Here is a 27,704-nt window from a genome sequence, read left to right as displayed (position 1 = left end):
GGCCAAACCAGGGCTGGGGCCGAGCCCCACGGCGCCGCTCTCCCATCCCACTGGGGCTGTGATGCCATCGGCAGCAGGGGGGAAACACGGGGCAGGTAAAGCAGCACGGCAGCCCCGGCCACAGCTGAGGCTCTGGGAGCAGCCAGGATCCCTGTGATTCAGCCCATAGCAGCACCGTTAGGTTCTGTGACTCACCTGCAGCCTCCTCCAGCCCCCCGCCGCGGGCAGAGCAGCGTTTGGCTCTGCATTAGGGACCGAGTGCCACATCCTCCCCTGCCCAGCACAGCACTGCTGCTCACTGCCCTCCCCTGCCCCAGGGCAGGGCCGGCCCCAGCCTCTGCCTCAGCACCAGCTCAGAAAATCAAAGAGGAACGAGGCAACACCAGATTCTACAAAAGGAACGAATGAATTAGAAAAACAACGAGCAGTGGGGTGGGCTCAGCCTCGGACAGTGTGAGCCTGCCTCGGGGGCTGGGCACGGAGGGGAGCAGCCCCTGCTGCTGCCAGCTCTGCCCTCACACGGGGCAGCATCAAACCAGGGTGATGGAGAGAGTTTCAGGGGTCCCAGCCCCAGTCTGGCACTCAGACTCCTGGAAGCCCCCCAGCAGCCACTCTGCACCTCTGTCCCGCACAGCAGAGGCAGAGCCACACTCACAGTGCAGCGATGGCTTTGGCAGCGACGCGGCGGCCCAGGGGCAGACCCAGATCCGTGATGGCCAGGACGATTTTGGGACTGGACATGGTGGAGACTTTCACCAGCTCTGAAACCTGGTAGAAGAGGAACAGAGCTGACACCTTGGGGTCGCAGAGCAAAGTGCAGAACTCAAAGCAGCTCCTCTGCACTCCCCCCACGTTCTCCCCATTCCCCAAGTGTCCCTGGCCCGTGGGGCAGAGCAGAGAGGAGGACTCACCATGGTGAAAGGCATGAACTGCAGGATGCTGCCGTGGCTGCCCTGCTCCAGGCAGTCCACGCACTCCTCCATGAACCACTGCACGAACTGCGTGTGAGTGCCAGCTGTCTTGGAGCCCAGGATGGAGGAGATGAGCAGGAAGAGGTTTGCTGTGTGGACAGGGAGCCGTCAGGGCAGGTGGGCTACAGCAGCTGAAGGCACAGCTCTGCCTGCCCGCGTGGCTGGGGTGACCCCCATCCCCGTCAGCCCAGCTCACAGCCAGCCTTCAGCAGCAGGCTGCAGCCCCCCTTACCCAGCACTCTGTTCAGAGGGTCCCTCATGCTGACAGCGTGCAGCTGGGAGGCAGACAGGGAGCTGCTCATGGAGCGATCTGTTGGGGAAAAGAGCGCGTCAGGATGGGGCCGGGGGACGCTTGGAGCCCTCACAGCCAGCGAGCCCTTGGGCTCCAGCAGCACTGCCCTGAGCCATGGGGGGCACCCAGCCCTCGGCGCCCCGCAGAGGAGCACAGCAGGGCTGACCCCGGCTGCCCATCCACGCACGTGTCTCTGGCACGACGGAGATGCGTCAGCACGCTCTGCTCTTGCACATTTCTTCCAAGTCTGACCAAGCCCAAAGACATTTCCAAGGGTGAGCGTGAGTGAGTGAGTGCCTCCCTGCTGGGCTGTCACAGCACGGTGACTCGGCCCTGACACCTCACGAGAGCACAGTAATGCAGTGTCACGACTGAGGAGCAAGCAGGGCTCAGCCTGGTGCACGGCCCGGACACATCCTGTGAGTGCTGCCAGCAGGGCGGGCCAGCCCAGATGTCCCACAGCTGCACAGCAGCACTCACAGCTTGCTCTCGGGTAGGACTGAGCTGTCAGAGCCACGGCGAAGCCAATGACAGGCAGCAAACGGGGGGCAGCCAAGGGGGGGATCTGTGTGGCCCCCACCCTGAGGTGCTGCTGCCCAGTGCTGCTCCTGGGCTGAGCCAAGGGATGCAGCCGCTGCTGAAAATCAGCTCTTGTGCTGGGATGCTCTGGGGATGCTCACCAAGAAACAAAAGCCCTCCCCCACTTTTCTCATGGAATCACATGAGTTATGGGGCTGCTGCAGGAAGCAGGATTTCCACATCACGGCAGCAAACAGCCCAAAAAAAGTCCTGAGTGTCACTGGAAAGAGGTGGAACCGCACCAAGAGTTAAATAAAGATATCGAAACAAAGGGAAAAGCCCGCATTTCAACAGTGATGAAACCAAGACAAACCACAGGTTATTGTTGTGTTGGAAAAATGGCAAATAAAGGAGTTGGGGTGAGGCAGTCAGGACACAAGAATGACCAAGGAGAGCCCTGAGTCACTGCTGGGAGCACAGACACACGTGGGATGGGGGCTGGAGGGCATGGGCCCCCGCAGCACGTCCTGCCGGGGCTGTTGCAACCTGCAGCTCAGGGATGCGGAGATGCAACCATGAGGACTCATCAGCTCTGCTGGCTGCATTATTAATAGTGGTGGAATTTGAGGATTTAGCCACAGCCATCACAGACGTCACCTCCTCGCTGGGCTGGGGACATGGGGTCTCCAATCCCACACAGATTGACTCCAACAAAACCTTTCATGTGTGTGGCACTGGGTCAGGTGGCACCGAGGGAAGGTGGCACCTCATCACCTTTCCTAGCTTGCTCTGATCACAGAATTCAAAAGCATGACCTTCTGGAGCAAAAGCTCCACAGGAACTCTGCAAAACGCATCTGAATGCTCCACGTCGTTTCGAAATGCCCCACTATTGTTTGGTGCTGCTGCAGATCCATCCTGACAGCCCAGGGACCCCCTGCACGCTGCTGCTGACCCCGAGCCTGCAGGCAGGCAGGCAGGCAGCACACGTGACAACGGTGCAAGGGTTGGAAAGGTGTAACTGTGCAGAGGGGAGCAGAGCCCCCCCTGCTGCCTCCCAGAGCATTTGGCCAGCTTGGGAAGGAAGCGTTCTCGTGCCAAAGCACGTTTCTCACCCAGGAGGGAGCAGCGAGGCAGGCCGGCGCCGTCCCTGGGAGCAGAACCCCCCCCCCCCCCCCTGCACTTACTGGGGCTGGAGAGGATGTTGGCGTCTTCCTCATTGGAGCTGAGCAGGCGCATGAGCTTGGAGGGCCGCGTGTCGTCCAGTGGGAACAGGCTGATGTAGTCCTGGGGGGCAGAGGGGGGTCAGCCCCACCAGCCTCTCTCCATGGGGGACCCCAGCCCCCTCCCCAGAGCCGACAGCCACCCAGCTGGGCTCTGCACAGCTCTGGAATCACAGCTCTCGGTTCGCCCACAGTGACTCGGTCTGGGCTGGCCCTGAACAGACCCCCTTTTCCCAGAAAACCAAAGGGAAAACCCCATATTCCAAGGACGAGAGACCAAACCTCAGACAGTTCAGTGAACCTGGGTGGTGAACCCCACCTCAGCGACCCCCTTCTCCTATTGCAACCACGGCCTTCCAGCAAGATCCCACTCCCACAGGCACAGAGCTCCCATCCAAATCCAGCTCCGTGCCAGACACACCTCAATGTCCTCTCGGTGCCTCTTCTTCTGCCTGGCAGATGCCTGGCCCTTGTTGTGGGAGGAGTAGGAGCTCAGGGCACACCAGACAGAGAGCCTGGGGATGGAGCAGGGCAGAGGTGTGAGCTCACCTGGACAGCGGTGAGAGCCCACAGCTCCTGCCAGGGCTTTGCTGGCTCAGACCTCCCCCCCCCAAGGTGTCCAGAGAACTGGGGGCTTACTTAGCCAGAGCCTTCCCTGGAGGGTCCATCAGGGTGTGCCACTTGGAGGAATCGGTGAGCAGGTTGGGCAGGATGTGGCCCAGCAGGGTCAGCGTCAGCTGCTGCATGTCCAGGCAGAAGATGGCATAGAGCAGCTCCACGGCTCGCAGCGTGTGCTCCTTCCGCGTCTCCTTCAGCAGCTCCTGCGAGGCACAGGGCAGAGCTGAGGAGGAGAAGGGCACAGCAGGACCTGCCCCGCTCAGCCCTCGCACCCAGGACAACCACCACAGCCGGCCCTGCCACCAGAGCCCAGGCCTGAGCCGGCCTGGAAGCGGTGATCACCTCCCTGCTCCACTTCGTACCTTGACCAGGTTGTTGCAGAACCAGTAGACCCCTCCCATGTGCAGCAGGGTGTCGAAGATGTGGATGGAGCGGCTGTCAACCCAGCCCTTCTCCAGCACCTTGGTGAACACGCTCGTCAGCACCTCCTTGATGGGCTTCTTGGGGGGCAGCAGGTTCCAGTAGGGGATGGTGTCCATGCCCGTGGATGGGAACTTGATCTGCGTGGCCGTCTGCTGCAGGACATCCGCACACATGTGCTCCAGGATGGAACTCATGATCACCACGCTGCGGCACAGGGACACAGGTCAGGAAAGAGGCGGGCAGCAAAAGGAAGGGAAGAACCAGGCAGTGTGGGGCTCACCGCTCGTTGTAGAACTGCAGCGTGTTGTCGCCATACAGCGGGGTGGCCAACTGCCGGATCATCTGCAGGGATTTCTCCCGCTCATCCAAGCCCAGCATGCGGACGTGGGCCACCAGCCAGGCCACAGCGCACACCGCCATGCTGCACACCTTGCCCTTGATGTTGTCTGTGATTTTCTAGAGATGAGAGAGGATGTGGATGAGCACAGACACGTGCAGGTGCACAGGCTCCAGCCCAGCATCAGCTCCTAGGCTCTGCACCAAACTTCTCCGTGCCTGTCAAGCCCACAATCACCAATGGGGCAGCATCGGTGGAGCCACGTCAGCTCTACATGCAAGCAGCCAGGGAGCTCTGCATTGGCTGCAGCAGCATCTGGAGAAGGAGGGTGGGGGCCCTGCCTTCTCACTGCTCAGCCTTTCCTTACGGCACGGTGCAGCGCTGGCCCCATTCTGCCCTGCAGACCCACCTGGATGGACTCAAAGGTGAGCACGCTGTTCTCCCAGGCATTGAGGATCTCCAGGATGGCAGCCGAGATGCTCAGACACACCTCGTGCCAATTGATCTGCCTATAGAGGAGAGACAGGGGTCAGGCACTCGCTCAGAGCTGCTCTCCTCCCCCCATCTCTACCGGCTGGGCTGAGCTCTTACACCAGCTTCATCTCTGAGGAGTTGTTGAGGAGGGCGACGAGGGATTCCACCTTGGTGGAGTCAGGGCGGAAGCAGGGATGGTCAGGGTTGAGGATCTTGCCCTCCTCAGGCATGCAGGTCAGCATCCAGGTCTCAAAGAAGGGCACCTCATCTGCAGGCCTCGACTCTGACAGGATCACCTGGAAGGGAACCGGCTCTGGGTCCCCCCATAACCTGCCTGGGGACCCCTGCCCTGGAGAGAACAGCCGGGGCCAGCACTGCTCTCACGGGGCCACTCGGCCCCCAGGCTGCTCTCAGGCTCCCCCCACGGCTCTGCAGGGCCGGGGCACGCAGCCCAGCTGGCAGCCAGCTGCAAGGGCTCCCGGGGGGAACACAAGCTGGGAATCCCGCAGGCTGCTTCCTCCTTTCAGCCCTGCAGCACCCGAGGGACGCTATTTTTGACAGAAGTGTTGCACATCTGTTCAGCAGCAGCTGGTCAGAAAAAGTTGCTCTGGGCTCAGACCTCATCGGAGAGCCCCGGGCACATCCGCCCCAGGCTGCCGCCAGCCAGGACTCCCCCTCTCCGCTCCCTGGGCAGCCCCCCACCCAAGTTTTTCACTCCCTCTCCACGTCTGCAGTGTTTCGGTATCATTTTACCTCCTGACACGCACACATGTTGAAACGTGGAAAATTTTCATGTAACCCAAGTGCCTCTTCCTGAGCAGGGCTGCAAGTTCCTCATCTGCCAGAGGAGGGCTGACATCCACCAGCCCTCCCCAACCAGCCAGAGCCAAACTGTGCCGTGCTGGAGGAGCAAGGCTGGGAAAAGTGCTGGGAGATGAGAGCCAGCCTGGAGAGGGTGAGGCGGTGGCAATAACACAGCATGGAAAAGAGGGGCACAAAAAGTCCCCGGGAACGCTGTGGCCACTCCGGCTCCATCGCTTTGCACCAGGCAAAACATGCTGGGCACCTCACCCACAGCAGGGTGCTGGTGGAGGGGCGGCTGTGGGCGGTGAGGACGGTGACAAGGCAGCGGTGACAGCAGCACGGCCGCTAGAGGAGGCTGGCAGACTTCAGCACAAGGGCTGCTGCTCTCACAAGGTCAGAACCCAATGGCTGCCTTCCAGAACCGCTTACCTCCGAGCCGTAGGTCTGGGCCACATGGCACAGCATGAGGAACGAGATGTCGAAGAGAAGGGCCCGAACCGGGGCGGACTTGGCTGGGAAGAACAGACAGATCTCAGGGAACTTGACCCAGAGAGGAAGGCAGGAGCCCTGTCAGCTTGGGGGTTGAGTCCCTGCCTCCTCTAAGGTGCTTTTCTGATGCCCCAGTGTTTGAGTGTGAATGAGGGCTCTAAAGAACCAAGTGCCTCCCTCACCCCCGTGTGTCCCAGCTCGAGATCCCAGAGCGGCTTTGACCTCTATTTGGCAGCCCCAGTTCAACCCTGGGCTCCCCCGGTGCCGCAGAAGGTCAGAGCACTCAACATGTTTAATCACACGTAAAAGCAGTCAGAGTCCTTATCTCAGGCTGCGTGCTGACACATCACCCCTTCCAGGGAAGGAGCTGGGGCAGGGCCGGCCCCAAGGGGCCCCAAGGGCAGGGAAGGGGAGAAGGGAGCTCAGGATGGACACCCGTGTGCCATGGGTGAGAACTGGGGATCCCCAGGATCCCAGCTCCCTGCCAGCACCTGGCCATGCCTGGCACAGCTCAGCCCAACCCCTGCTTAACCCAGCACGTGGCAGCAGGGGAAGCACAGCTCGAGCCACCCCACGCACGGATGCGCACACACTTACAGTTTTCTGTACTGATGTGCTTGGTGAATTCATTCAGCCTAGAGGGGGCAGAGAGAGCTGCAGTGAAGCGTTATCATCAGACAAAGCAGCCCTCCTCCCACCAGAGATGGGAACAGGGCTGCCCCTGCCCGCAGCAGCACAGAGCCCGGATGCGATGCCACGCTCCCAGCTGGGCCGGTGTGCTTCAGGCCCTGCCATGGGAGGAGGGCATCACAGCCCCACGCGTGCTGTGTGTGTGCTCTAACCAGGACACAGATGCCTGGGGAACAAAGGCGTGCACACAGCAGCGCCTCAGAGCCGGGGCTGCGCTGGTGCTTTCAGCCCTAACACAGCTGAAACGGATTCGACTTGGATGCTGCAGCCCTTTCACAAAGAAGCAAAGGAGGTGGGATGCTGTGGGGTTCAGACCCCAAGGCCCCAGCCCTCTCCAGAGCCCTGCTGGTGCTGCACAGACCACAGGCCAGAGCCAGACCCAGCTCTGAACGTGGTGGGAGCACTGGCTCAGGAAGGAGAAAGGCAGAGAGCAGGGAGGCTGCCAGCTCACCCAGCCCCACTAGCACATATTCCAGGTGGGCACTCACTTGATGAACTTCCAAGCAAAGGATTTGAGCTTGCCAGTCGCTGCTGCTGCTGCCAACAGCAGGTCCAAGCTCTTCCCAGACAGCATGTGACCCAGGACCCCCAGCAGGCCCTCGGGGGATTTGGAGTGATCTGCATCCATAGTCTACAAAAGGAAAAAAAGAAAAAGAAAAAAGAAAGAAGTCACGGGGAAAGCATGTTACAGAGCAGCAATAAAACTCCAGCCACAGAAGCAGAGCTGATCAGCTGCCAGAGTCATCCCACAGGGCCTCTGTCTGCAGGGACCTGCAGGGCTTAGATGGAAGGGGAGGGACCCCCGGAGTCCCAGGCTCTGCAAAAAGGAAAGCTGCAACATGCTGGGGCAGCACAACCAGAAGAGAAATGTCTGCACCAGAAGAGCAGCAGGAGAGACACAGGGAGGAGGAGGTGCTGGGGATGGGGGAGATGCACGGTGGGGAGGATGGGCAGAGCAGGCTGGGCTCACGCTGCTGGCACCGACAATGCATTGAGCTGCCTGACAGCTCCACCAGCTTCCTGGGAAGGAGGAGGGGAGTCCTGAGCTCCACGGCAGAGACTGCAAGAAGGCTGGAGGCAATTCCTCCATCTCAGCACAGGGTGGGAGAAGGCATCTCCTGAGCACCCTGGTGAGCCCAGTGCTCCTGGAAGCCAGCTGAGGCGTGGAGATCAGACTCCCCAGCACTGCAATAGGAGGGGACTCACCTTCAGGATGTTGGTGACAGTTGGCTCGGCCCTCAGGATGAGCCTGGGGTTTGGCTGGATGTTGGCATTCTCTGCTGATTGCAACTGCGGAGCATCTTCCCTGTCTGCTTTGCTGGTGATCCACAAAGAGAGGCTCTTGAGTAGGAATTTTGTCACTCTACCCCTCTCTCCTCAAGACTCAGCCCCCCACCACCTCCAAGGGAGGGCGCCAGCTCTGAGAGGACAGGCTCTGCCCTGCTCTATCACCAAAAGCAAAGCTTCATCCCCTCCTGGCCAGGATGCCCCAGCTGCAGGACAGACAGCAGCACCACAGCTGCTTCACACTCCCTGAAGGGCAGTGAGACAAGGTGCCCCAACCTCTCTGGGCTACCAGGCTCCACGAGGGCCGTACCGTTTATCAGTCAGGTTGGTCATGTTGGCTTCTGAGAGCAGCCCCTGTTTGCTGCACTCCTGCAGGAGCAGACTCATGCAGTTGCAGCTGAAAGAGGGAGAGCAGAGCATTAGCCCCAGGAACAGCCTCCCTGCTGTCTGAGCAGCGGTGCAGACCTCCCCCCACAGACCAGCAGAGCCATGCGACCATTTGCAGACTGGGACTCAAGCAGTCAGGACTCCTGAGCCGCCTGTCTGCCTCCATTCCCCCATTCTGAGGGGGATGCAGGGCCAGAAGCGGCTCCAGACATCACAAAGCATCACCAACATACGGATCAGCTGTCAGACACTCACTGCCTTGCTCATTTGGCAGTGCCAGCGCCTCAGGAAGAAGGAACCAGATCAGAAATCAGTGCTTCCCTTCATACCACAAAAAGCTCAGCACACAGCTGCCCCAGCACTGCAACTCCCCATGGAGATGCTGGGGGCAGCAGGGCACAGACCAGCTGCAGGCTCGTGGTGCTGCAGGTGAGTCCTGGGCACACGAGCACTCACTTGCATCGTTGATCTGCTTTGTCAAGCAGAGGGGTCAGCTTCAGCAGGAACTCGAAGGCACAGTTCACATCCTCTGTGAAATCCTGCCGCGCACAAAGGCGAGTGCTCAGCTTGCAGCAGCACTGATACAAACCCACCCGTCCCTCCCTCACCATCTCCCCAATAGAGGAAGGCTGTCAGCACACAGACTGCTTCCCACCCCAGCCACCCTTGCACAGCTCTGGCACCAGCACCGTCACAACAAGCACAGTCCACTTGCACACACGGTGCTGCAAACAGCTCCAAACCGCAGCCCGTGTGCCTCACCTTGTCCCCATGGGGATAGTTCTTGAGTTCAACCAGGACCTGAGGGATCTGAAAGACAGGGGGCATGTGGACAGGACTGAGAGGCAGAGCCAGCACTGCTGTCAGCACCTCCCAGCAGCACAGGCAGCAGAAGATTGAGCAAAACCCGCCTGCAAGGAGCAGCTGCTCTGCTAGCCCAGCTGAAGGATTGCTGGAGCAGCATTTGCACCCTGGGGACTGTCCTCCCAGCTCCCCTCTGCAGAGCCCTTCCACCATCACAAGGAGCAGCAGGGCACGGCCAGGCAGGGGACCATGGCTGCAGAGCCCAGCACAGGCCAGAGCACGTCAGGCCTGAAATTACACATAAATCCTTCTTGTCTGGCACAAAGACAAGAGGCAAGGCAGACTGCTGCGGGGCTGCCCACCACCGAGCTGTGGGAGTGCCAGCCCAGAGACTGCTTTGGCATCCTTCAAAGGCCACCATTTCCCCCCACAACTTCCTAGACAAACAAAACAAAGTGGGGCTGGGCTGAAAAGATGCCCCAGACAGCAAAGCGTGTTGCAGGAGGGCTGCCTGTGGGCTCAGCCATCTTGCACGCAGTCCAGACAGGATGAGCAGCTGTGGGACAGGAGGACTAACTGGAATGATCTTTGAGGACCCTTCTGACCGAAGCCATTCTGCAATTCTACCACTGCTCAGCCAGGCTTTGGTGCTCAGCAGGGGCCAAACACGCAGGGAAAGGTACAGGGCTCAGAGTGCTGTGCTCACTGTGGAGCTAGGGCCTACCTTCAGGAAGGTAAAGGCTGTCCACTTCAGCTCCTCTGTGCCCTCTGGGGACTCGATGAGGCCCACAAAACATGCCTTCCAGATCTCCAGCATGAAGAGCGGGGAGGGGATGCGCTGCAGGGCACATAGACAGGACCCTCCAGTACCCAATAACAAATGCCCCCAGTCAACCAGGATAAGACACCACTTTTGTACCTGCATCCTCTTCACCATCATCAGCTGCTCCACCAGAGGCTGGATCTCTCCTGTGAGGTTCATGGTCCCCTCCAGCAGCACCACAGCGTGCACAGTGGGGAAGCCAGTCTTGTTCAGCTGCTCAGAGCGAACTGATAGCATGGTGGGGATGCTGGATGAGAGACAACAGCCCCAGGTCACTGGAGTCTTGCAGGGATGATCCTTGCTCCCTCTTTCCCACCCTCTCTTTCCAGCAGCATTGCCTTTGGGCACAGCCAAGTCCCCAAATCTCAGCCCAGGCCCCGGCACACGCACTGGAGCAGCTGAGGGATGGCAAGCAGCCCAAGTTAAGAGCCCTCTGCAGCAGGTAGCAGCAGTCCCTAACACTTCCCTCAGTTCAGAGCTTCTTGCTGGCCCCAGTCCACCACCAGCACAGGAGTCTGAGCTGGGAAGGGACAGGAAAGCAGGGAGCCAATGAGGAAGGAGGCAGGATGCTCTCAGTCTTCCCAAGGAGGGCTCACACCCATTTCACTCTCTGAACCCCTGCCAGCAGCTACCTCTTGATGAGGGAGATGCACTCATCAGCCTGGCTTCGCAGCGCGGAGTTGCTGAGGCCATTCAGACTTTCCTCTAGCTTGAGGAGGGATTGCTCCACGGTGTTCCAGGAGGCTGGGAAAGGAGGGCAGGTGTTCAGTGGAGCAGGACAGCGACAGGATGAGAAGCCAGCAGGCTGGCTCTAATGCTCACAGCAAAGCAGAGGGGCTGCTGAGTCTGGGGGCTCTCTGCCAAGCAGGAGTCAGAGCACCTCTGCAAACCCAAGCTGAGGATCTGCACGCCAGCCAGCAGCTCCCTGGCACGGCCTCTTGGCCAGGGGACCAAGCGGAGGTGCAGGGCCGTGCCAGGCAGGCTGGTGGAGCGCAGGACCCGCCACACACCCGGGAACAGCTCACACAGCCTTCACATTAATTCTGTTCCTCTTCCCAAGGGCAGCGTGGAGGGGAGGGGGCAGAGGGTGGCATGGAGCCAAGGAGGAGACAGTTACAGCAACAGGGATGGAAGATGGATGGGCTCGGAGCCACAGGGACAATGCGGCAGGAGCTGGGCTGGGGGAAGGGAAGGTGGCAAGGACAGCGGCCCGAGGCCAGCAGCAGCCAGGAGCAGAGCACGGCCACCGGGCCCAGGGAGCGACGTACAGGTCTCCTCCAGCTGGGCAATGTGGATCAGGGCACGGTTCTTGGTGCTGCCCAGCATTTTCTCCAGCCGCTCCAGGCACATTTTCATCTGGCCCTCTGCTGCCACCTGCTCCAGCATCTCCTTCACCTTCTCAGCATAGAAGGCCGCGCAGCGCAGGAGCCAGTTCAGGGCGCTCATCAGCGCCCGGCACAAACCGATGCACTCCTCTGCTCTGCCGTGGCAGCTGCAAGGAGAGAGAAACACAACCGTGGGCCAAGCTACACCCCTGTGGAGACCAAGGCTCGGCAGTGGGGCAGCCTGAGGAACCAGGCTACATCTCTCACGCCCAGCCCAGCGTGCTCAGCTCCTGGCTCCTGTGCTGCAGCCCCCAGCCCACGAGCATCCCCCCGTGCCAGGGGAAATCAAGTGTACCCAGTGCAGACTCCTCTCTGGCCGCTCAACTACAGGAAACTTTCCAAGCCTCTAATCAAATTATCTTGCTAAGAAAGGCTCAGCACTGATCAATGTGTTCCAAGAGGTGAACGCTTTCCCCTCCTGATGCACAAATCATCGGGGCCAGAAGTTTTGATCAAATTAAGCGGAGGATCAGATTAGGCAGGAACTGGATTAAGTCACCAGCTCTGCAGTTGGCCAGCAACAGCTCCCTGTCAACATCTGCGACTGATGCACATTCATTGCTGCTGCTTCGCTCCGTGTAATTGAAGAGCTGCTACCTTTAGCCCTGTTTATCCTCCCATTCACCCACACCGCCTGCCTCTTCGCAGCAGCCTCCCAGCAGAGGCTGTCAGGGGTTAACAGGAAGATTTCTCAGCTTTCTATAAAAGTTTTTGTGGCCTGAATTGTCTCCCCTGGGTCCTGCGACACCAGCGGAAGAGCATGGAGCAAAACAAGGCAGCTGCATGAAGCGCCTGGGGCAGCGCAGGCAGAACCACGAGCACTGGCAGCCAGGGATGTGCAGCCAGAGCCCTGGGAAGCCACAGAGGCCACACAAGAGAAACAAAATGCAGAGGGAACAGAAGCCCTCAGGTTTTGGGGCTTACACCAACCCGAGCTGAGCAGCAGTATCATGGAGAAGGTCATAGCCCAAAACAGGTGGGGTTCTCACAGCTTCCCACAAAGCCGGTGGGGTTCCAGGCTCCCCCTGCTCTGCCCATGCTGACATCTCAGCCTAGAGCAGCTCAGGAGGAAAGCTGGGATGGGGAACGGCCTCCCTCTGCCTGAGCAGGGACCACACAACGGGGTGAGTGCCAGAGCCTGTGGGAGCTGCAGGCTGTGGAAGGGCTGCATCGTACCTGAGGCGGTCGCAAAACATGTCCATGATCTCCAGCAGCGACTGCACGCACAGATCCCGGGAGAAGTCATCAAACTACAGCAGAACAAAGAAGGATTTCAAACAAGGGCTGCCAAGCTCCAAAAAACAACCGTGGGGCACTCGCCCCGGCAGCCACCCAGCAGTCAGATGAACAGAACTGGGTCAGGGCTGTCCCTCAGCTGGGTCGCGCCCTCCCAGGGCAGCGGGAAGCCAAGAGGCCACGGCAGTGGGGCTGAGGCCGCGTTTCTGAGCGGCCCCTCTGAGATGCAGCGGGGGTTGGAGCTCCGTTTGCAGCCCCCCCCGCTCCTCACGGGCTGCGCTGACACGACGGCGGCTCGGCACCAGCCCACTTCCCCACCTCCAGCTCGGTGGGGCTGGCAGCGAGCACCGACAGCTCGACCGGCCGCGGGGACGGCAGCAGCACCGCCACCGCCTGCTCAGCCGAGCAGATGGGGCCACCCCACTGAGCAGGAGCTGGCCTGCGGGCCTGCACTGAGCCCATGCTGCTCTGAAGGAGGAAACCGCGGCTGTCAAGGTCAGCGCTTCTCCATCAGCCTCACCACAATGGGCAGCAAAGGCGAGCACGGCCCTACGCCAGCTCTGCCACCCCGCTGAGGGGCCGAGCCTACCGAGGGGCTCAGCGTGCTCACAGCACGGCTCCAGGTGCTGGCAGTGTGGGGGGAGGCAGAGCAGGAGCCTGCTGGGCCCCACGGGGTGCAGGGATGCAGTTTCCACGCCTGCAGCACGTGGGACCGTGCCTAAAGCAGAGTGGGAGCTGCTGGTGGGTGTCCCCAGCAGGCTCGTGCCCTGCGCCGTGCCGTCTGCCCGCTGCTGACTCAGCACAGGATGTCATTTTACACTTGACCTATATTTGGTGAGAGCCGTGGGATGGGAAATGGATACGCGGATCGCAGGTAAAGAGAAAAGCCTCAGCCAGCAGCTGTCGGAGCCGTACCTTGCTGATGGCCATCAGCACTGTGGAATAAGACACCATCTACGAACAAAACACAAAACCAAAACAGCGGTGTTGGAAAAGAGCAGTGGATGCTGCCTGCAGCGCGGTGCTCACGGCCGAGGGGCGGCAAGGTCAGGGCACGGCCCCATAGCCTGTCACTGCAGCCGGGCGCTGACCCGGCACAAATCCAAACAGACGTTTTTAGGTGACCGCCGATTTGTTTCGCACAAACTTTAGACAGCATCAAATGCTGCAGGAAGGAAGCACGGAGCTGCCAGGCAGAGCAGAAGCTCTCAGAGGACGAGGATTTCCACCCGGTGTGCAGCAGGCAGAGGCAATTTACAGAAACAACCCCGCCCTGGGCGCACGCTGAGCCCCCCACCCCGTCTGAGCCGAGCACGACGCCTGCAAGGTGCAGACACTGGGGTGCCTGCCTGTCAGCTCTGCACCCTGGGCTCTTGGTTTGCTAATTGGGGCTGCGAGGCGACACCCAGCAGCACTGCAATGTGGGGCACAGTGCAGGGAAAGCCATTACCTGGGAGCTGATAGCGTACTTCAGGTAGGACAAGATGAGTGGGTTCGGCGACGGCCCGATCATCGCCTGCTCGAGCAGAGCCTCTGCAAGCAAAGAGAGGCACCTGTGGCAGGCAGCACACAGCGTGGGGACACGCAGTGCCCTTGTTTCTGCTCTCACCCACAGGCAAGATGGCAAAGACAACTGGCGCCAAGTCCGACAGCTCTGCACAATGCTTCCCTGAAATCAACCCAAACCCCAACGTTTCTACTCCTCAACGGCAAAAGGTTGCAAATAATTCAGGCAGTACCGGCAGCCTCCTGCTCATTCACCTCACCCTGGGCCTGAAACCGCACCTGCTGCTCTCCAAGCATCCTCCCCTTCCTCCCACCTCCTGCCCAGAAGCTCAGGCATCCACCAGCCTGCCATTTCTGCTCTGGTACCCGGGGCCGGACTGCGGGCACACGGCCGCTCTCGGTCAGGACGGTTCCTGTACGTCTGGCACTCCCTGCTGCTGGCAGCCGGCCAGGGAGGCTGGAGGGGCTCTGCCCGCCCTATCTGCTCAGTCAAGCCTTTAATTGACCATTTGAACTAGCGCAGAGTGCAGGAACCACCTCCCAGAATCAGGCCCCGGGCTGTGGCACTGGTTGTAAGTAGGTCAGGGCACCCAGATGCAAGAGGGGCAGGCCAGCTCCCCGCAGCCAGCACAGAGCAGCAGCCGTCGGCAGATCCCGGCTGCGGGAGACACCTCAGAGCCCGGCAGAAGGCTGCGACCGCGGCCAAATGCATCTCAGCACGAGGACAGAAGGCTGACGGCAGACTTCCCCTCCCATCTAATCAGGGAGCGTCAACACGAGCCAGCCACACGCTGTTACCCACTGCAGGCACGTCAGCATCAATTTGCTGGGCAGTGCCGTGATCCGGGTGGCTCGTGCCAGGTTTTCCTCCTTTGTGTTTGAAATCCGAAAGGCACGAGTTGGGGGGAGGATGAGCTGAGGGGGACGGCTTGGAGAGGTGCTCTGGATGCGACGGCTGCCCACCACCTGCCCCGCATCCTGCAGCAAAGGGACCCAGCTCCATCCTCACCAAGCTGAGCCCTGGGCTGACAAGCCTTTCCTTGGTGGATGCACTGAGAGGCGACCAGGAGAAACCCGCTGCTACAGTAACTGTTAGCTCAGCATCATAAGCCGGAACCCAGTAACAATTATACTTGTGGGTGGGTCAAAATAGGTGGGAAAGGCCACCGTGGAGTGAGCTCAGGGGATGAGAAGCACAGAGGTGCTTTTTCCCTTTAAATGCCCCACTGTGAGCCTCCAGCAGCACTTTGTGTTTGTATATCCCAGGCTTGCAAACACACGCTGCCTGCGCAGGGAAAAAGAAAACACAAAACCCAGCAGCATGTTTCTATAATTGCCATAAAGGCTGGCAAATCTTTAAACCGCGTAACGCGGCGGGCACAGAGCTTGGCTGGGCTGCTGACAAACGGCCTTGAATGGGGCCGGGGAAAGAAAAGCTCACAAATGGGAGCAGGGAGCAGCCCTGGGGGCCTGGAGCAGTGCCTCCAACACGGCCCAGCACGAGGATGGGGTCCCACCCCCAGGCCACGCACACCCAATGGTGTCCTCGGGGGCAACGGAGGCACACCACCAAGGCACGCCCCAGAGGCTGCGGCCCCCCCCGCCCCCGGACCTGCCAGGTTGAGGATGTCCCAGGTGGCTCCGCGGGGGAAGAAGCGCTTCATGTTGATGGCCCATTGGTAGTCGCTCCAGCGCTCCTTCCAGGCCTGCAGGATGGCCTGCTTCAAGTTCACCACCTTCATGGCTGCGCTCTGTGGGAACGGAGAGGCCTCGGGGCCGGGCCTCGGGGCGCACAGCGAGGGCCGGAGCCGGGAGATCGCTCCCCGTTCTCTCGGCTCCGCTCCCGGCCCTCAGGCCTCGTCCGCAGAGCTCCTCACCCGCCGGCTCCGCTCGCTCAGCGCCTGGGCACCGCCATGTTGGCACCCGCCAGCAAGCCGCGCGCTGATTGGACGGCGGGGCGGCGCGGGGCTTGCTGGGAGATGTAGTTCACGGGGCATGGTGGGGGGTGCGGAGAAACGCGCGGGGTGTGCGAACGTGGGGGTGTGCAAAATGAGTTGGTGCGAAATGGGTGGCAAACGTGGAAGCTCAGGGTGGGCAAACACTGTGTGCAAGTGCATGGAGGTGCAAATGTGGGGATGTGCGAACACGGGAGAGTGCAAACTGCAAATGAGATTGCAAACAGAAGCTTGCATTTTTGAGCAGTGTGTGCAAATGAACAAGGACGCACATATAGGGTGTGCAGATGTGGAGCTGTGCAAACATGGCGGTGTGCAAACAGACAGCAAATGCCACTGATGGCAAATGTGGAATTTTAGAGCGCAGAAACACTGCATGCAAATGGGTGCACATGCACGGCGTGCAAATACAAGGCTATGCAAACATGGAGTGTGCAGAATCTGAGCGAGTGAGACTGCAGATGTGCAAGCTTGTGCGTGTGCAAGCACAGCATGCAAAGGTGTGAGTGTGCACACGGTGTGCAAACACAGGGGTGTGCAGGTATGGATGTACAAAACCGGCTGTGCACCCCTGTGCAGGTGGGCACGCAGATGGGTGTGAGCACGCCTGGCTGTGTGCTTGTGCACGGATGCACACGCATGTCTCTGCAGTCACACGCGTGTGGGCTCACAGATATGCAGGCAAAATCCCAGCAGGATTCCCGCCACCATCGCCATGGCAACCAACAGATGGGGAGCGGGCGGGGGGCTGCAAACCGGGGGGGGGCAGCACCTCCAATCTGCCGCCACATGGCCCCAAATCCCAGCATGGTGCGAAGCCCCCCCAGGGTCGTTGCCGCACGGCACCTCCTGCCCCACAGCAGGCAGGGCCCCCCCGCAGCCCCCTGCCTGCCCCCCCCGCTGTGCTCGGGGGTCTCCGCGGCCCCTTAATTCCCGTGTTAATCATTCATGGGGCCGGGGCGCGCGGGCGGCCGCAAATCCCCCATGGCCGCAGCCGGGATTAGCGGGTGAGCTGCGGCCCAGCCGGCGAGGGGCCCGCAGGGCTGGGGGGGGCCCTATTCATGAGGACGGATTTCCTGTGCTGGGCACGGGGCTGGGGGGGGTCCCGCAGCTGCCGAGGGGGAACCAGACACTGCAGGCTGCGGTGCCGGGGGGCTGAGCGGCAGCGTAGGCTTCATGGGGCTGTAGGCCTTGTGGGAGCAGGAGGTACGGTGAGACCCCCCCCCCCCAAAAGAAGTGACCCCTCCTCCCTACGAGGACCCCCCCTCCCCTGCTGTGCAGAGCTCTGGCTGTGGGGCTGGGGGGCGGCTGAGCCCCCCCCCTGTGCTGGGGAAGGCGCCGGGGCCCAGGCCCGGCTCGGCGCTTGGCAGGGCGCCGCGCACAGCTGCCTGCAGCCGGGGGGGCCGGAAGGGGCTGGGGCCGTTCCCAGCAGGCTGAGGAGGGGGGGGGAGGCACTGAGGGGGAGGTGACCCCTCCACCCCAACCCCTGTGCTGCTCCCCTCCCCCCCGTTCTGCTGTTTGATGGGTTGTGAAGCGTCACAAGGACGTCCCTGTGGGGACACCAGGTCCGGCGTTACCCCCACATCGGGGCGGCCGGGGGCTGCGGGGTCGAGCTGCTTGTGCCCCCCCCACATCCTGCAGGGTCCCTGTCCCACATGGGGGATGATGCAGGGATAAGGGATGAGGATGGACAGAGCCGGGCGCACCCCATGGGGGGGACGCAGGTGGCCCCCAGTCCTGCCTCAGTTTCCCCACCGCTCCCCCAGGGTGGGGGGCAGTGGCTCAGCCCGGCCCCGGCCTTATCGCAGACAGACGGCGGTGGCGGGGGGGCTGTGGGTGCGCTGTGTTTGCCGAGGATAAAGTGTACGGCACGGCACGGCGGGGCTGGGGGCACCAACACCCCTCCCTGCCACGCTGGCGGTCCAGCTGCAGGGAGGGAGGGGGCAGGGGGGAATGGGAGGGAGCGGGGGGCACGCAGGGCTGTGGGGACAAGGAGGGGTCATGGGGTCATGGGGACTGCGTGAACCAGGGGAGACACAGGGACCATGGGGACCGAGTGGGGACACAGAGCTATGGGGACCAGGGTGGCCGTGGGGAGAGAGGACATGGGGTGCTGGGGACCGTGGGGATCAGAGGGACGTGGAGCTGTGGGCAGCACCACAGGGAACAGTGCTGGGGTGGGAATGGGAGGATCTATTTGTGGCTGTGCCAAAGGGACCCCATCCCCGGGCACTGCTGTCCCTTGGGTACCACTGTGCCATCGGTGCCACCAGCCCTCGGGTGCCGCCATCCTCTGGGTGCCCCTCTGTCCCCTTCACGTCCCCATCCTCTGGGTGCCAGTGTGGCTCAAGAGTGGCACCCTACCTTCCCCCTCCCTCCCCGAGTACCCGCAACCCCCGGGGGCTGCCGTGAGCTTCGCTGTCCCTGCCCCACCGATGTTCCCATCCCCTGGGTGCCCCATCCAGCGGGGACCCTCTGCGTTGGGGAAGGGGGGTGGGGACACCCCGCCATGACAGCGGCCCTTTAAACCTGAGCACTATGGGAAATGTAGTCCGGGAGGGGGTGGGGGCAGAGCGCGGGGGCCGCTGGGAAAGAAGTGGGGTGGGACGGGAGGGTCGCGGGCTGCAGGTTTGGTGACCCTCGGCTCCGTCCCCGGTGACCCCCATAGGGCCCGTGTGACCCCCCCCCTCCCCCAGACCCTGCGTTGTGGGGCAAGGCCGGATCTGCCCGGGGACACGACGGGTCTTGGGGGGTTGGCACAGCGGGCGCAGCTCCCGCATTACACCTGGGCAGCGTCCCCCGCCGGCCTGCACTGTCGCTCCGTCTCCACGGGCGCCTTCCCCAGCCGTGGGCAGTCCCCCATCCCCGCGGCACCGTCCCCGGCTCCCTGTGGCCGCCGTCCCCATCCCAGCACGGCGCCATCGCTGGGCCTCCGTCTCCCGCCGTCTTTCTTCGCCGTCCCCGATCTGGGTGGGCGCCGTCCCCAGCCCCGCTCGCGCGCTGCCCCATTCGCCGCCACCGCTCCCCGCCTGACGTCCCCACGGCCGGCGCCCCGCGGGCACCGTCCCCGTCCCCCTCGACCTCCGTCCCCGTCCCCTCACCCGCCGCCCCTTCTCTGCTCCCCGCCCCCCGTGGGCCCCCATCCCCCATCCGTCGGGGCTCGGGGGAGCGGTGGGAGCGCGCAAAGAGCGCGCAGGGGCAGCGCGCAGAGAAGGCGCAAAGAACGCGCAAGGAGCGCGCAGAGGCGCGGCGGGGCTGCAGGGAGCGGCTGCGGCCGGCGGAGGGGGCTGCGGCCGCGGCGGAGCGGGCGGGCGGCGCGGCGGGGCCGGGGGAGGAGCCTGGAGGAGCCGTCGGCCGCCGCCGCCGCCGCTGCCGTGCGCCCCGCTCGGCCCCGCTCCGCTCCGCTCCTCTCCGCGCTCCGCCCCGGCCCCGCTCAGCGCCCCGCACGGCCCCGCGCTCAGGTACGGCCCCGCCGCGCCGATGTTTACCGGGGGGGCCCCCGCGCGGCTCCGTTGAGCTCGGCGCAGGGTCGGGGCGTGCAGCGGTGGGGGGGGGCTGGGAAGGGGAGGGGGGGGAGCGCGCACCGAGCGCGCACCGGAGGGGAAATGCGGGGCAATGCGGATGGGGGTTTGCGTGCCTTATTTTTGTATTTCGAACGAAAAAAAGAATCCGAGCGTTCCGCGGAGGGGGGGGGGGGGAGGGACGGACCGAACCCTCAGCGCTCTGCCCGCGCCCCCCTCCGCTCTGCAGCGCGGGGCTGTGAGCCGGGAGCCCTAAAGGAGGGGGGGGGTTGAGCCCCGCACGCCGCCCCCTCCGTGCTGTTTCCCCCCCCTCCCCTCCCGCGGCGGCTGCGTGGCTGCGCCGTGCCCGTGGGCCTGCATTGCTCCGGGCCGGGGCCGTGCTGGGGGGGGCCGTGCCGTGCCGTGCCCCGTGGCCGTCCCCGCCCCGCGCTTGGCAGCCGGCGCCAGGAATGCCGTGACGATTTTTTTAATTTCCACCCCCCCCCCTTTTTTTTTTTTATTTTGTTTAATATTTTTTTTCATACCCTGGAATCGCAGCGCTTTTTTCCTTTTTTTTCTTTTTTTCTTTTTTTCTTTTTTTTTTTTGTGGTGGTGTGCGCGCAAGCGTGTGTATTTGCGCTGCTTTCGAAGGGGGGGGGGGGGGGTGGTGCTCCGAAACACCGCGGTCGGGGTTGCGGGAGGGGCGTGGCGGGGGCTGCCCTCCCCGAGCCCGGCCCCGCGCACGCCGCTCCCGCACCGGGGTGGGGGGGGGGGGGGGGGGGGGGGGGGCAGAGCCGCTTCTTGCCCCCCCCCCGCCCCCCAACCCCGGCCTCGGGGAGGAGCGCGGAGCTGCGGGCAGCGCTGGGGAAACTGAGGCATGGGCCAAGGTCACCCCGCGCGGCGTCCCCCGACCTTCAGCCGTGTGCGCGGGGTGACACCGCGGTGACCGAGCGCCGGGGGAGGGGTGGGGGGGACACACGGCCGCTCTCACCCCGCGTGACCCCGGTGCGGGGCGCGGGCTTTCCGCGGGGCGTGGAGCGGAGGCGATGCGGGCCCGGCGGATCCCGTTCGCGGAACGCAGCGCGGGGCCACCCCTCCCACCCTGGGGGTCTTGGGGGGGAGGGGGGTGGTGCGCTACGGAGCTGAGCCCCCGCCCCGTGCGCTGCGTTGCGCTGCAGTGGGGGGGGGTCCCGGGGGGCGGTTTGTGCGGTGCTGGGGGGGGCAAAGCGCGCAGCCCCTCCCCGCGGCGCTGTGCGTGGTCCCCCTCCCGTAGCACCGCAACCCCGCACCCCCCGTTTGTCCGCTGCGCACCGCGGTGGGTTCGGTGCAATCCTCCCCCCCGCCCCGGCCCTACAGGCGCTGGGTGCTGCGTGGCGGCAGGCGCACGGCCCCGGCCCTTCCTGGGGGGGGCTCGGCACCAGGAAGCCGCCCCCTCCCCGCCACGCACTGTCCCGGGTAAGGAGAGGAGAGCAGAGCAGAGGAGAGGCGGCCGCCGGCAAAGCCCGGAGCAGCGCAGATGGACGGGACGGAGCCCGGGACCCCTCCGTGCCCCCCCCCATGCATACACCCCAAAGGCACTGAATGGGGCCGGGTGGGTGGGGGCACGGCGGCTGCACCGGGGTCAGTGGCACAGTGACAGGGGGACACCGGTGTGCATTGCCAGGCACGGTGTGGGCACCAACGCGTGCAGCCTGAGCATCACCGGGCGCAGTTTGAGTGTCACCAGGTGCAGCTCGGTGTCACCGGGTCTGTTTTGGTGTCGCCAGGTTCAGTTTGAGCATCGCTGGAGACCGTTTGGTGTTACAGGGCATGGATCAGTGTCACTGGGTTTGGTTTGGTGTCACCGTGTGTGGTTTGGTGTCACTGGGTATGGTTCAGTGTCACCCCCAGCCCTCAGCACTGGGCACACTGCAGGTCCGTCCCCCCTCCCCCAGTGCCAACACCCCCTATGGTGTCCCACTGGCATTGCCCACCCCATGTGCCTCATGGCACAGTGCTGGCGCTGTCCCCCAACCCACGACCCCACAGTTCATCCCCTCCCAGCACACACAAACCGGAGCCCCCACTGCTCTCCCCGATTTAGCAACGTCCCGAGCCCCGTGCCAAGCTCCCGCCCCATGGAGCTGAGAATAGCTCCCGGCGTCCCGGCACGCGCAGGGCTCAGCCCTGGGGACGGGGGCACCCACAGAGCTGGGGGCCTGCAGCCATCCTGTGGGCTGAGGCCGCGGCACTCATCACATCCCATGCAGTCGGGGTCACTGTTGGGCATTGTGTGCACGTGGTGCCGGGCACCTGCTGCGCTGCTGTGTGGTGTGGAGCAGCGTGGGGCTCAGCCTGGTGCTGCTGGGCAGACCCCATTGTGTGGCACGGGATGGGGAAACAGGCACGGGGGTGCAGAGCCGGGCTGGTGGGCTTGTGGCTGTGAGCTCCGTGCCGTGCAGGGCATGCTGGAGGTGCGAGGATGCTGCAGGCAGGTCGCTGTCCCCAGGGCCCGCCCGTCCTCGCTCGGCGGTGGCTGCACAACCCCTGCTGCTGTGCTCAGCCATCGCATCCCACAGCCCGGCCCTGACCCCAGGTCGAGGGGAGGGGATGCAGCAGTGGGTCCCGGGTGCCCCTGATGTCAGCCCCATGGCATCTCCCACTCGGGGGCTGCCCAGCTGCTGCGCGTGCCGGGGATTCCTGCAGCCTGCCGGCACGCGGCACGGCCACCGAGCGCCCACAGGGTGACAGGGTGGCACCGGGCAGGGACACGCGTGTGGCACCGGGCGCAGCCGTGCACGTGGACGCTGGCGTGTGTTGGTGCTGCCGAGTTTGCTGTGGTGCAGTCCTGCCTGATGCTGCCGCTCAGTTTGGTTGGCACGGCACTGTGGCACGTGGCTCGGTGTCACCGTGGGCAGGGCCGTGTCACCGTGCCGGCACCCATGCAGTGCCACAGTGCCCACCGCCGTCTGCCCGTCGCCCTGCCCCCCCAACGGTGCTAATCACACTAATTGGCACCCGGCTAAAGCGCTTAGGCCCTCACCTCCCTGACCCAGATAGCAGCTGCCGGGGGAGGGGGCAGCGGGACCCCCGCGCCCATCTGCGCCAGGGATGGGGACACGGCCGGGCCCTGCAGGGCATCCTGTAGGCGGGTGGCAGTGATGCGGTCGCAGCGAGGGCTGTCCCTGCACGGGGGGTCCGTGGCCACTGCTGTGCCGTGGGCAGGGGGTGCGGGGGGGCCGTGCTCCCTGTGCCGCCCCACGCCCGGACTTTGCCCCCAGTTGTTTTGCAGCGCACGCAACCGCCCGACTCAGCAGAATTGCGCCCAGGTGTGGGGCTGGGCCGAGGGGCGCGGGCGGGGGCCCCCACCTTTGGGCGCTGCGCCCAGGGCTGTGTCGCCCTTCCCTCCCCCCCATCCCCCCATCGAGGCCCACGGGGTGGAGGCGCGGCGTTGCCGTGGGGCTGAGACCCGACGCGCTCGGTGCACGTGTCCCGCGGGAGCCGCCTCCGTCCGTCCGTCCTTCCGTCTGGGTGGCTGCTGTCTGTCTGTCTGTCTGTCTGTCTGTCTGTCTCTCGGCGATTCCTCGAGCGCGGGCGGCCTCACCCGGGCGCCGGGTGCCACCGAACACCGTCCCGGGGGGTCACGGGGGCACTGGGCGGCACCGAGCGCCGAGCTGTGAGCGCTGCCGTGACCTCTCGGCCCGCCGCCCGGAGGGGAAGCGGAGGCAGAGGGCGGTGGGTCGGGGGCAGCGCTGCGCGCGCCCGGCGGGTCGGGGCTCTGCGCGCTCCGGGGGGGTCCCGGGGGGGGGGGGGGGGGGGGGGGAGAAGGGGGGAGGGCCGTGCCCACGGGGCCGCGCAGCGCTGGCGCTCGGCCAGTGCCTATACTTGGAAGTGTCGGCGCGGCGTTCCCATATGGAACAAACATTTGCTGCAGCCCCCGGCCGCGCTCCGTAGGTACCGCCCGCGGACGGCCCCAAAGCCCGGCCTGGAGCTGCGGCCCCAAATCCTGCGCCGTGCCGTGGGGGGGTCACTGCCATCCCGACTCCCCCCTCCCCCCCCCACCTCCGGGTGCCTCCAGCGCCGCGAAGGGCGGCACCGCGCACCCACGGGCGCAGCATCCCTCGATCTGTCGGCAGCGCGGTCGGGTTCCCCAGATGGAGGGGGGACCGGGGGGGTCGGGGGGGTCGGGTCGGCTGCACCGCCGCCTCGCTCGAAATCCGCCGGAGGAATTCCTGCCGCCGCCAAGACAAACGTGACCTACTTTCTGCCCGGCCCCGCACCGCGCTGCAGCCCCAGGGCCGGGCACGGCGCCCACCGGGGGCGGGTGGGGGGCCTCCACCGCTGCACGCCCCCAAACGGGGCGGGCCTGGAGGGGGGCTCGCGCCGAGCCGGGGCCCCCCCCGGTGCCTCTGGGGCGAAGCGGGCGGAGGGCTGGGCGCTGCGGGGTGGCGCTGGGGGGTGGCGCGGCGGTGCGAGCTGCTGCTCCCGGTGGTGGCTGGGGGCAGCGTGGGGGTGCCGCCCCCCCATGGCCCCACGGTGCCGTCTCTTTGCAGCAGGATTGCTCACGGAGAAAGCAGTGCCCAGCAGCCCCCGGCGCCCCCCACCCCTGTAAGTCCCCCCTACGACACCCGCTCGGTGCTCAGAGGCCCCGGCAGCCCCAACCCTCCCCATGCACACCTGCACCCAGGGCTGTGCTCTCGTTCTGCACGCTCTTGCACGGTGCTGCACACTTGTGCACACTCTTGCACACCCTGCACGCCGCTCCCCACCCGACTCTCTTGCACAGCCCTGCGCGCTCCTGCGTGCTCTTGCACACCTCTGTGCTCCCACCCAGCCCTGCTGTGTGCACCCTGCAAGCCCCTGCTCGCTCCACGTGTTTTTGCACGTCCCTTTTGCTCCCACCCACCTCCACGTGCCCTGCACACCATTGCACGCCGTTGCACGCTCCGCTGAGCTTTGCACACCCCGTGCACGCTGCGCCATGCACTGCATTGCATGCCATCGCGTGCTCAACGCGGCCTTGCACATGCTGTGCGCTCGCTGCCCTTGCACACCGTTGCACGCTGCATGCAGTCCCGCAGCCGTGCCCTCTGCACACCCTGCATGCTGTCGCAGGCTCTCCTGCACGCCCGCTGCTCTCCCACCCAGCCCTGCACCCCGCTGCAAGCTCCACGTGGCCTTGCCCACCCCCGTCCACCTTTGCACACTGCCGTGGGGGCTCAACATGCTCTATCTATGCAGGCCCCCCCCCGGGATGCTGCAGGGAGCCCGGCACTGAGGTGGGCGCCATGGGGCGCGCATCGTAGCCCCCCCCCTCCCGCCGTGGCCCCCCAGCGCGTGGCAGCGGTGGCGGAGCCCACTCGGCCGGTGCTGGGCGCTCCTTGATGGAATTGCGGTGAATGGAACAGAAGCCCAGCACCCTGGACCCGCTGTCGGAGCCAGAGGACACCCGGTGAGGCCCCGCTGAGCTGCGTCCCACTGCGCTGCTCTCTGTGTCCCCGCACACCCCCATGCCTGTGTCCCCATGTGTCCCCGTGCCCTCCGTGCCCCAGTGCCCCACATTTCCCTTTGTGTCCTCGTGCATTCAGTGTCCCTGCAGCCCCCCGGCGTCCTGTGCCGCCCGTGTCCCCCCCCCCCCCCCCCCCCCCCGCATCCCCATCCATCGCCCACACCCCCGGTATCCCCGTGTCCCGCTGCCCCCCAATCACCCTGTGTCCCCCACACGTGCCCGCGCCCCATGCACGCCTATCCTCAGCCCCCCCCCCCCCCCACGCGGCCCCCCCCAGCCTGGGCCCCCCATCGGCCCTGCCAGCACCCGGGGCTATTTTGGGAGTGCGGCGGCAGCTCACGTGCCCTGGGGGGGGGGCCAGGCTTGGGGTCACCTTGGGCTGGCACTTGTCCCCCCCCAACAGCTCCCAGCCCTGCTGCTCCATTCGGGGGCGCTGGGGCACCCCGGGGTGCTGCCCCCACCCCCCTCTGGGTGCCGTCCCCGTGGCGCCGGGTCCCCTCTCTGCCCATGCGCGTGTGCAGGGGGGGGAGGTTGAGGCGCAGACCCCCGCCGCCGCCTATTGGCTGCGCCCGCTGATGTCACTTCCCCGTGAGCCAAAAGGACATTTTGTCTTGACTGTAAATGAGAGCCCCTCCCCCACCCTTCCCTGCCCCTCCCCCACTCACTTCCCCCACCCACCCATCCTCAGCCCCCCCCCTTAAGGCAGTGCCGTGTCCCACATTGGGGTTCCCTCGAGTCCCCACGTCACCCGCAAGGCAGCGTCGCGGTCTCCACGTGTGGCGTCAGCCCCCTGGGACCCCCCCAGGGGTGGGAGGCACGGGTGGGGTGCAAGGAGGGTGTGGGGACCCCGAGTCACACTGTGCCCCCCCCCCCCCCCAGGTGGCTGGATGGCAAGCGCAAAAGAAAGAGCAGCCAATGTTTGGTGAAGAGCAGCATGTCAGGTACGGGACCCCCCCGTCCCCTCTGGTAACCCCACATCACCACTGGGACCCCCATGTCACCCCACTGCGCCCCTCAGCACCCTGGTTGTCCCCATGCACCCACGTCCCTGCTGGGCTGCTCAGCACCCCCAGCCCCTCTGCCCCCAGGTGCCATGTATTCATGCAGGGTCCCCTGGGTCCCACAGGCACCTCGTGTCCCTCCCAGCACCCCAGGGTCCCTGTGCACCCTCGGGACCGCAGTGTCCCCTCTGCCCAACATCCCTGCTGGCACCCCTTTGTCCCCTGCACCCCATGTCCCCAAGGTCCCTCCTGCAGCCCTGCTGGGTGCCCAGGTTCCCTGCACACTCCATGTCCATTATGGGCCCCCGAGGGTCCCCAACATCCCGTATCCCCCGTTGGGTCCCCAGGGGTCCCCACCCACCCCTTGTCCCTGGTGAGTCCCTAGGGGTCCCCGGTGCCCCATGTCCCCACTGGGTGCTGCCCCCCCCCGGTGGCACTATCAGGCCCAGCAGTGCAGTGGGGGGGGGGGGAGATAAGGGGGCCCCGGGCGGGCACTGACCCCTGGGCTGGGCACCAGCCCTGCCCCATTCCCCAGCGGGGAGCGGCTGGCGCCGGCGGGATCCGGGGGGGAGGGAGGAGAAGGGGGGGGTGCCAGCCTTCCCCCTCCCTCCCTGTGTGTGCCCCTCCCCCTGCAGGGTGGGGGGGGGGGGTCTGTGGAACTAAAGGGGGACAGTGGGGGTCCCTGTGCAGGTGCTCTGTGCCTCAGTCTCCCCGTGAGGTCGGCGCTGAGAGGGCGGCCCCAAGGCCGGGGGACCCCGGACAATAGTGGACAGTGGGGCCATTGTGTGCCCAGGGGATGCCCCCCCCCCACAGCCAGCCCTGGAGAATGGGCGCTTTATTGCTGCGGGGGGCACGGAGCCCCCCAGCTGTTAACCCTTAAGCTGCCAGAGCATCCCTGCCGGGTCCCCCCACCCCACTTCCTTCCTGGCACCGCTGGGGCCCCTGCACCCCACATCTCTTATGGGGGCCTGCAGAGGGGTGGGGGCAGCAGTCGGCTCTGGGCAGAGGGGAAGCTGAAGCTTGGAGGGGGGCTCTGACTTGTCCCCCCCCAGGGTACATCCCTAGCTACCTGGACAAAGATGAACAGTGTGTGGTGTGCGGGGACAAAGCCACCGGCTACCACTACCGCTGCATCACCTGCGAGGGCTGCAAGGTGAGGGGGGATGGGCTGGGGGGGGGGGGGGGGAAAGGGGGAGTGGCGAGGCCGGGGGTCTCACTGTGACCCCCCCATCCCCCCCCCCACCCCAGGGCTTTTTCCGTCGGACCATCCAGAAGAACCTGCACCCCACCTACTCGTGCAAGTACGATGGGTGCTGCGTCATCGACAAGATCACCCGCAACCAGTGCCAGCTGTGCCGCTTCAAGAAGTGCATCTCTGTGGGCATGGCCATGGACTGTGAGTGCGGGCGGGGGGCGGGTTGGGGTCACAACCTCAGCTGTAGGGCGCTGTGGGAGCCCAGTGCGGTGAGCAGGGTGTCTGGTGCCTCTGCAGG

The 27,704-nt window shown here is 64.6% G+C and overlaps 1 protein-coding gene across 1 annotated transcript; it reads right to left on the bottom strand.

Moving 5' to 3' along the window:
* Positions 1–502: 502 nt before the first annotated feature.
* Positions 503–16,931, bottom strand: MED24 (mediator complex subunit 24). Its single transcript, XM_048926899.1, has 25 exons — positions 15,880–16,931; positions 14,212–14,294; positions 13,677–13,715; positions 12,702–12,775; positions 11,409–11,632; positions 10,773–10,884; positions 10,237–10,387; positions 10,042–10,155; positions 9,276–9,323; positions 8,970–9,052; positions 8,437–8,523; positions 8,046–8,157; positions 7,328–7,470; positions 6,747–6,784; positions 6,090–6,172; positions 4,974–5,152; positions 4,792–4,891; positions 4,326–4,501; positions 3,985–4,249; positions 3,644–3,825; positions 3,426–3,519; positions 2,969–3,068; positions 1,204–1,281; positions 912–1,060; positions 503–768 (listed from the first exon to the last, which is right to left on the bottom strand). The coding sequence occupies exons 1-25, from the start codon at positions 16,007–16,009 to the stop codon at positions 652–654; spliced, it is 2,961 nt and encodes a 986-aa protein (XP_048782856.1). The 5' UTR covers positions 16,010–16,931; the 3' UTR covers positions 503–651.
* Positions 16,932–27,704: the final 10,773 nt, after the last annotated feature.

Source organism: Lagopus muta, chromosome 25, assembly GCF_023343835.1.
Source record: "Lagopus muta isolate bLagMut1 chromosome 25, bLagMut1 primary, whole genome shotgun sequence".
Classification (NCBI taxonomy): Eukaryota; Metazoa; Chordata; class Aves; order Galliformes; family Phasianidae; genus Lagopus; species Lagopus muta.
This window is presented reverse-complemented; position numbering and strand designations above follow the sequence as displayed.

Coding starts and splice junctions, on each gene's coding strand:
- MED24 (XM_048926899.1), bottom strand. CDS start 16,009: ATGAAGGTGGTGAACTTGAAGCAGGCCATCCTGCAGGCCTGGAAGGAG. Junction 5,153..6,089: donor CCCAGACCTACGGCTCGGAG/GTAAGCGGTTCT, acceptor GTTCCCTTCCAG/GTGATCCTGTCAGAGTCGAG. Junction 1,282..2,968: donor CAACATCCTCTCCAGCCCCA/GTAAGTGCAGGG, acceptor TTTCCCCAACAG/ATCGCTCCATGAGCAGCTCC.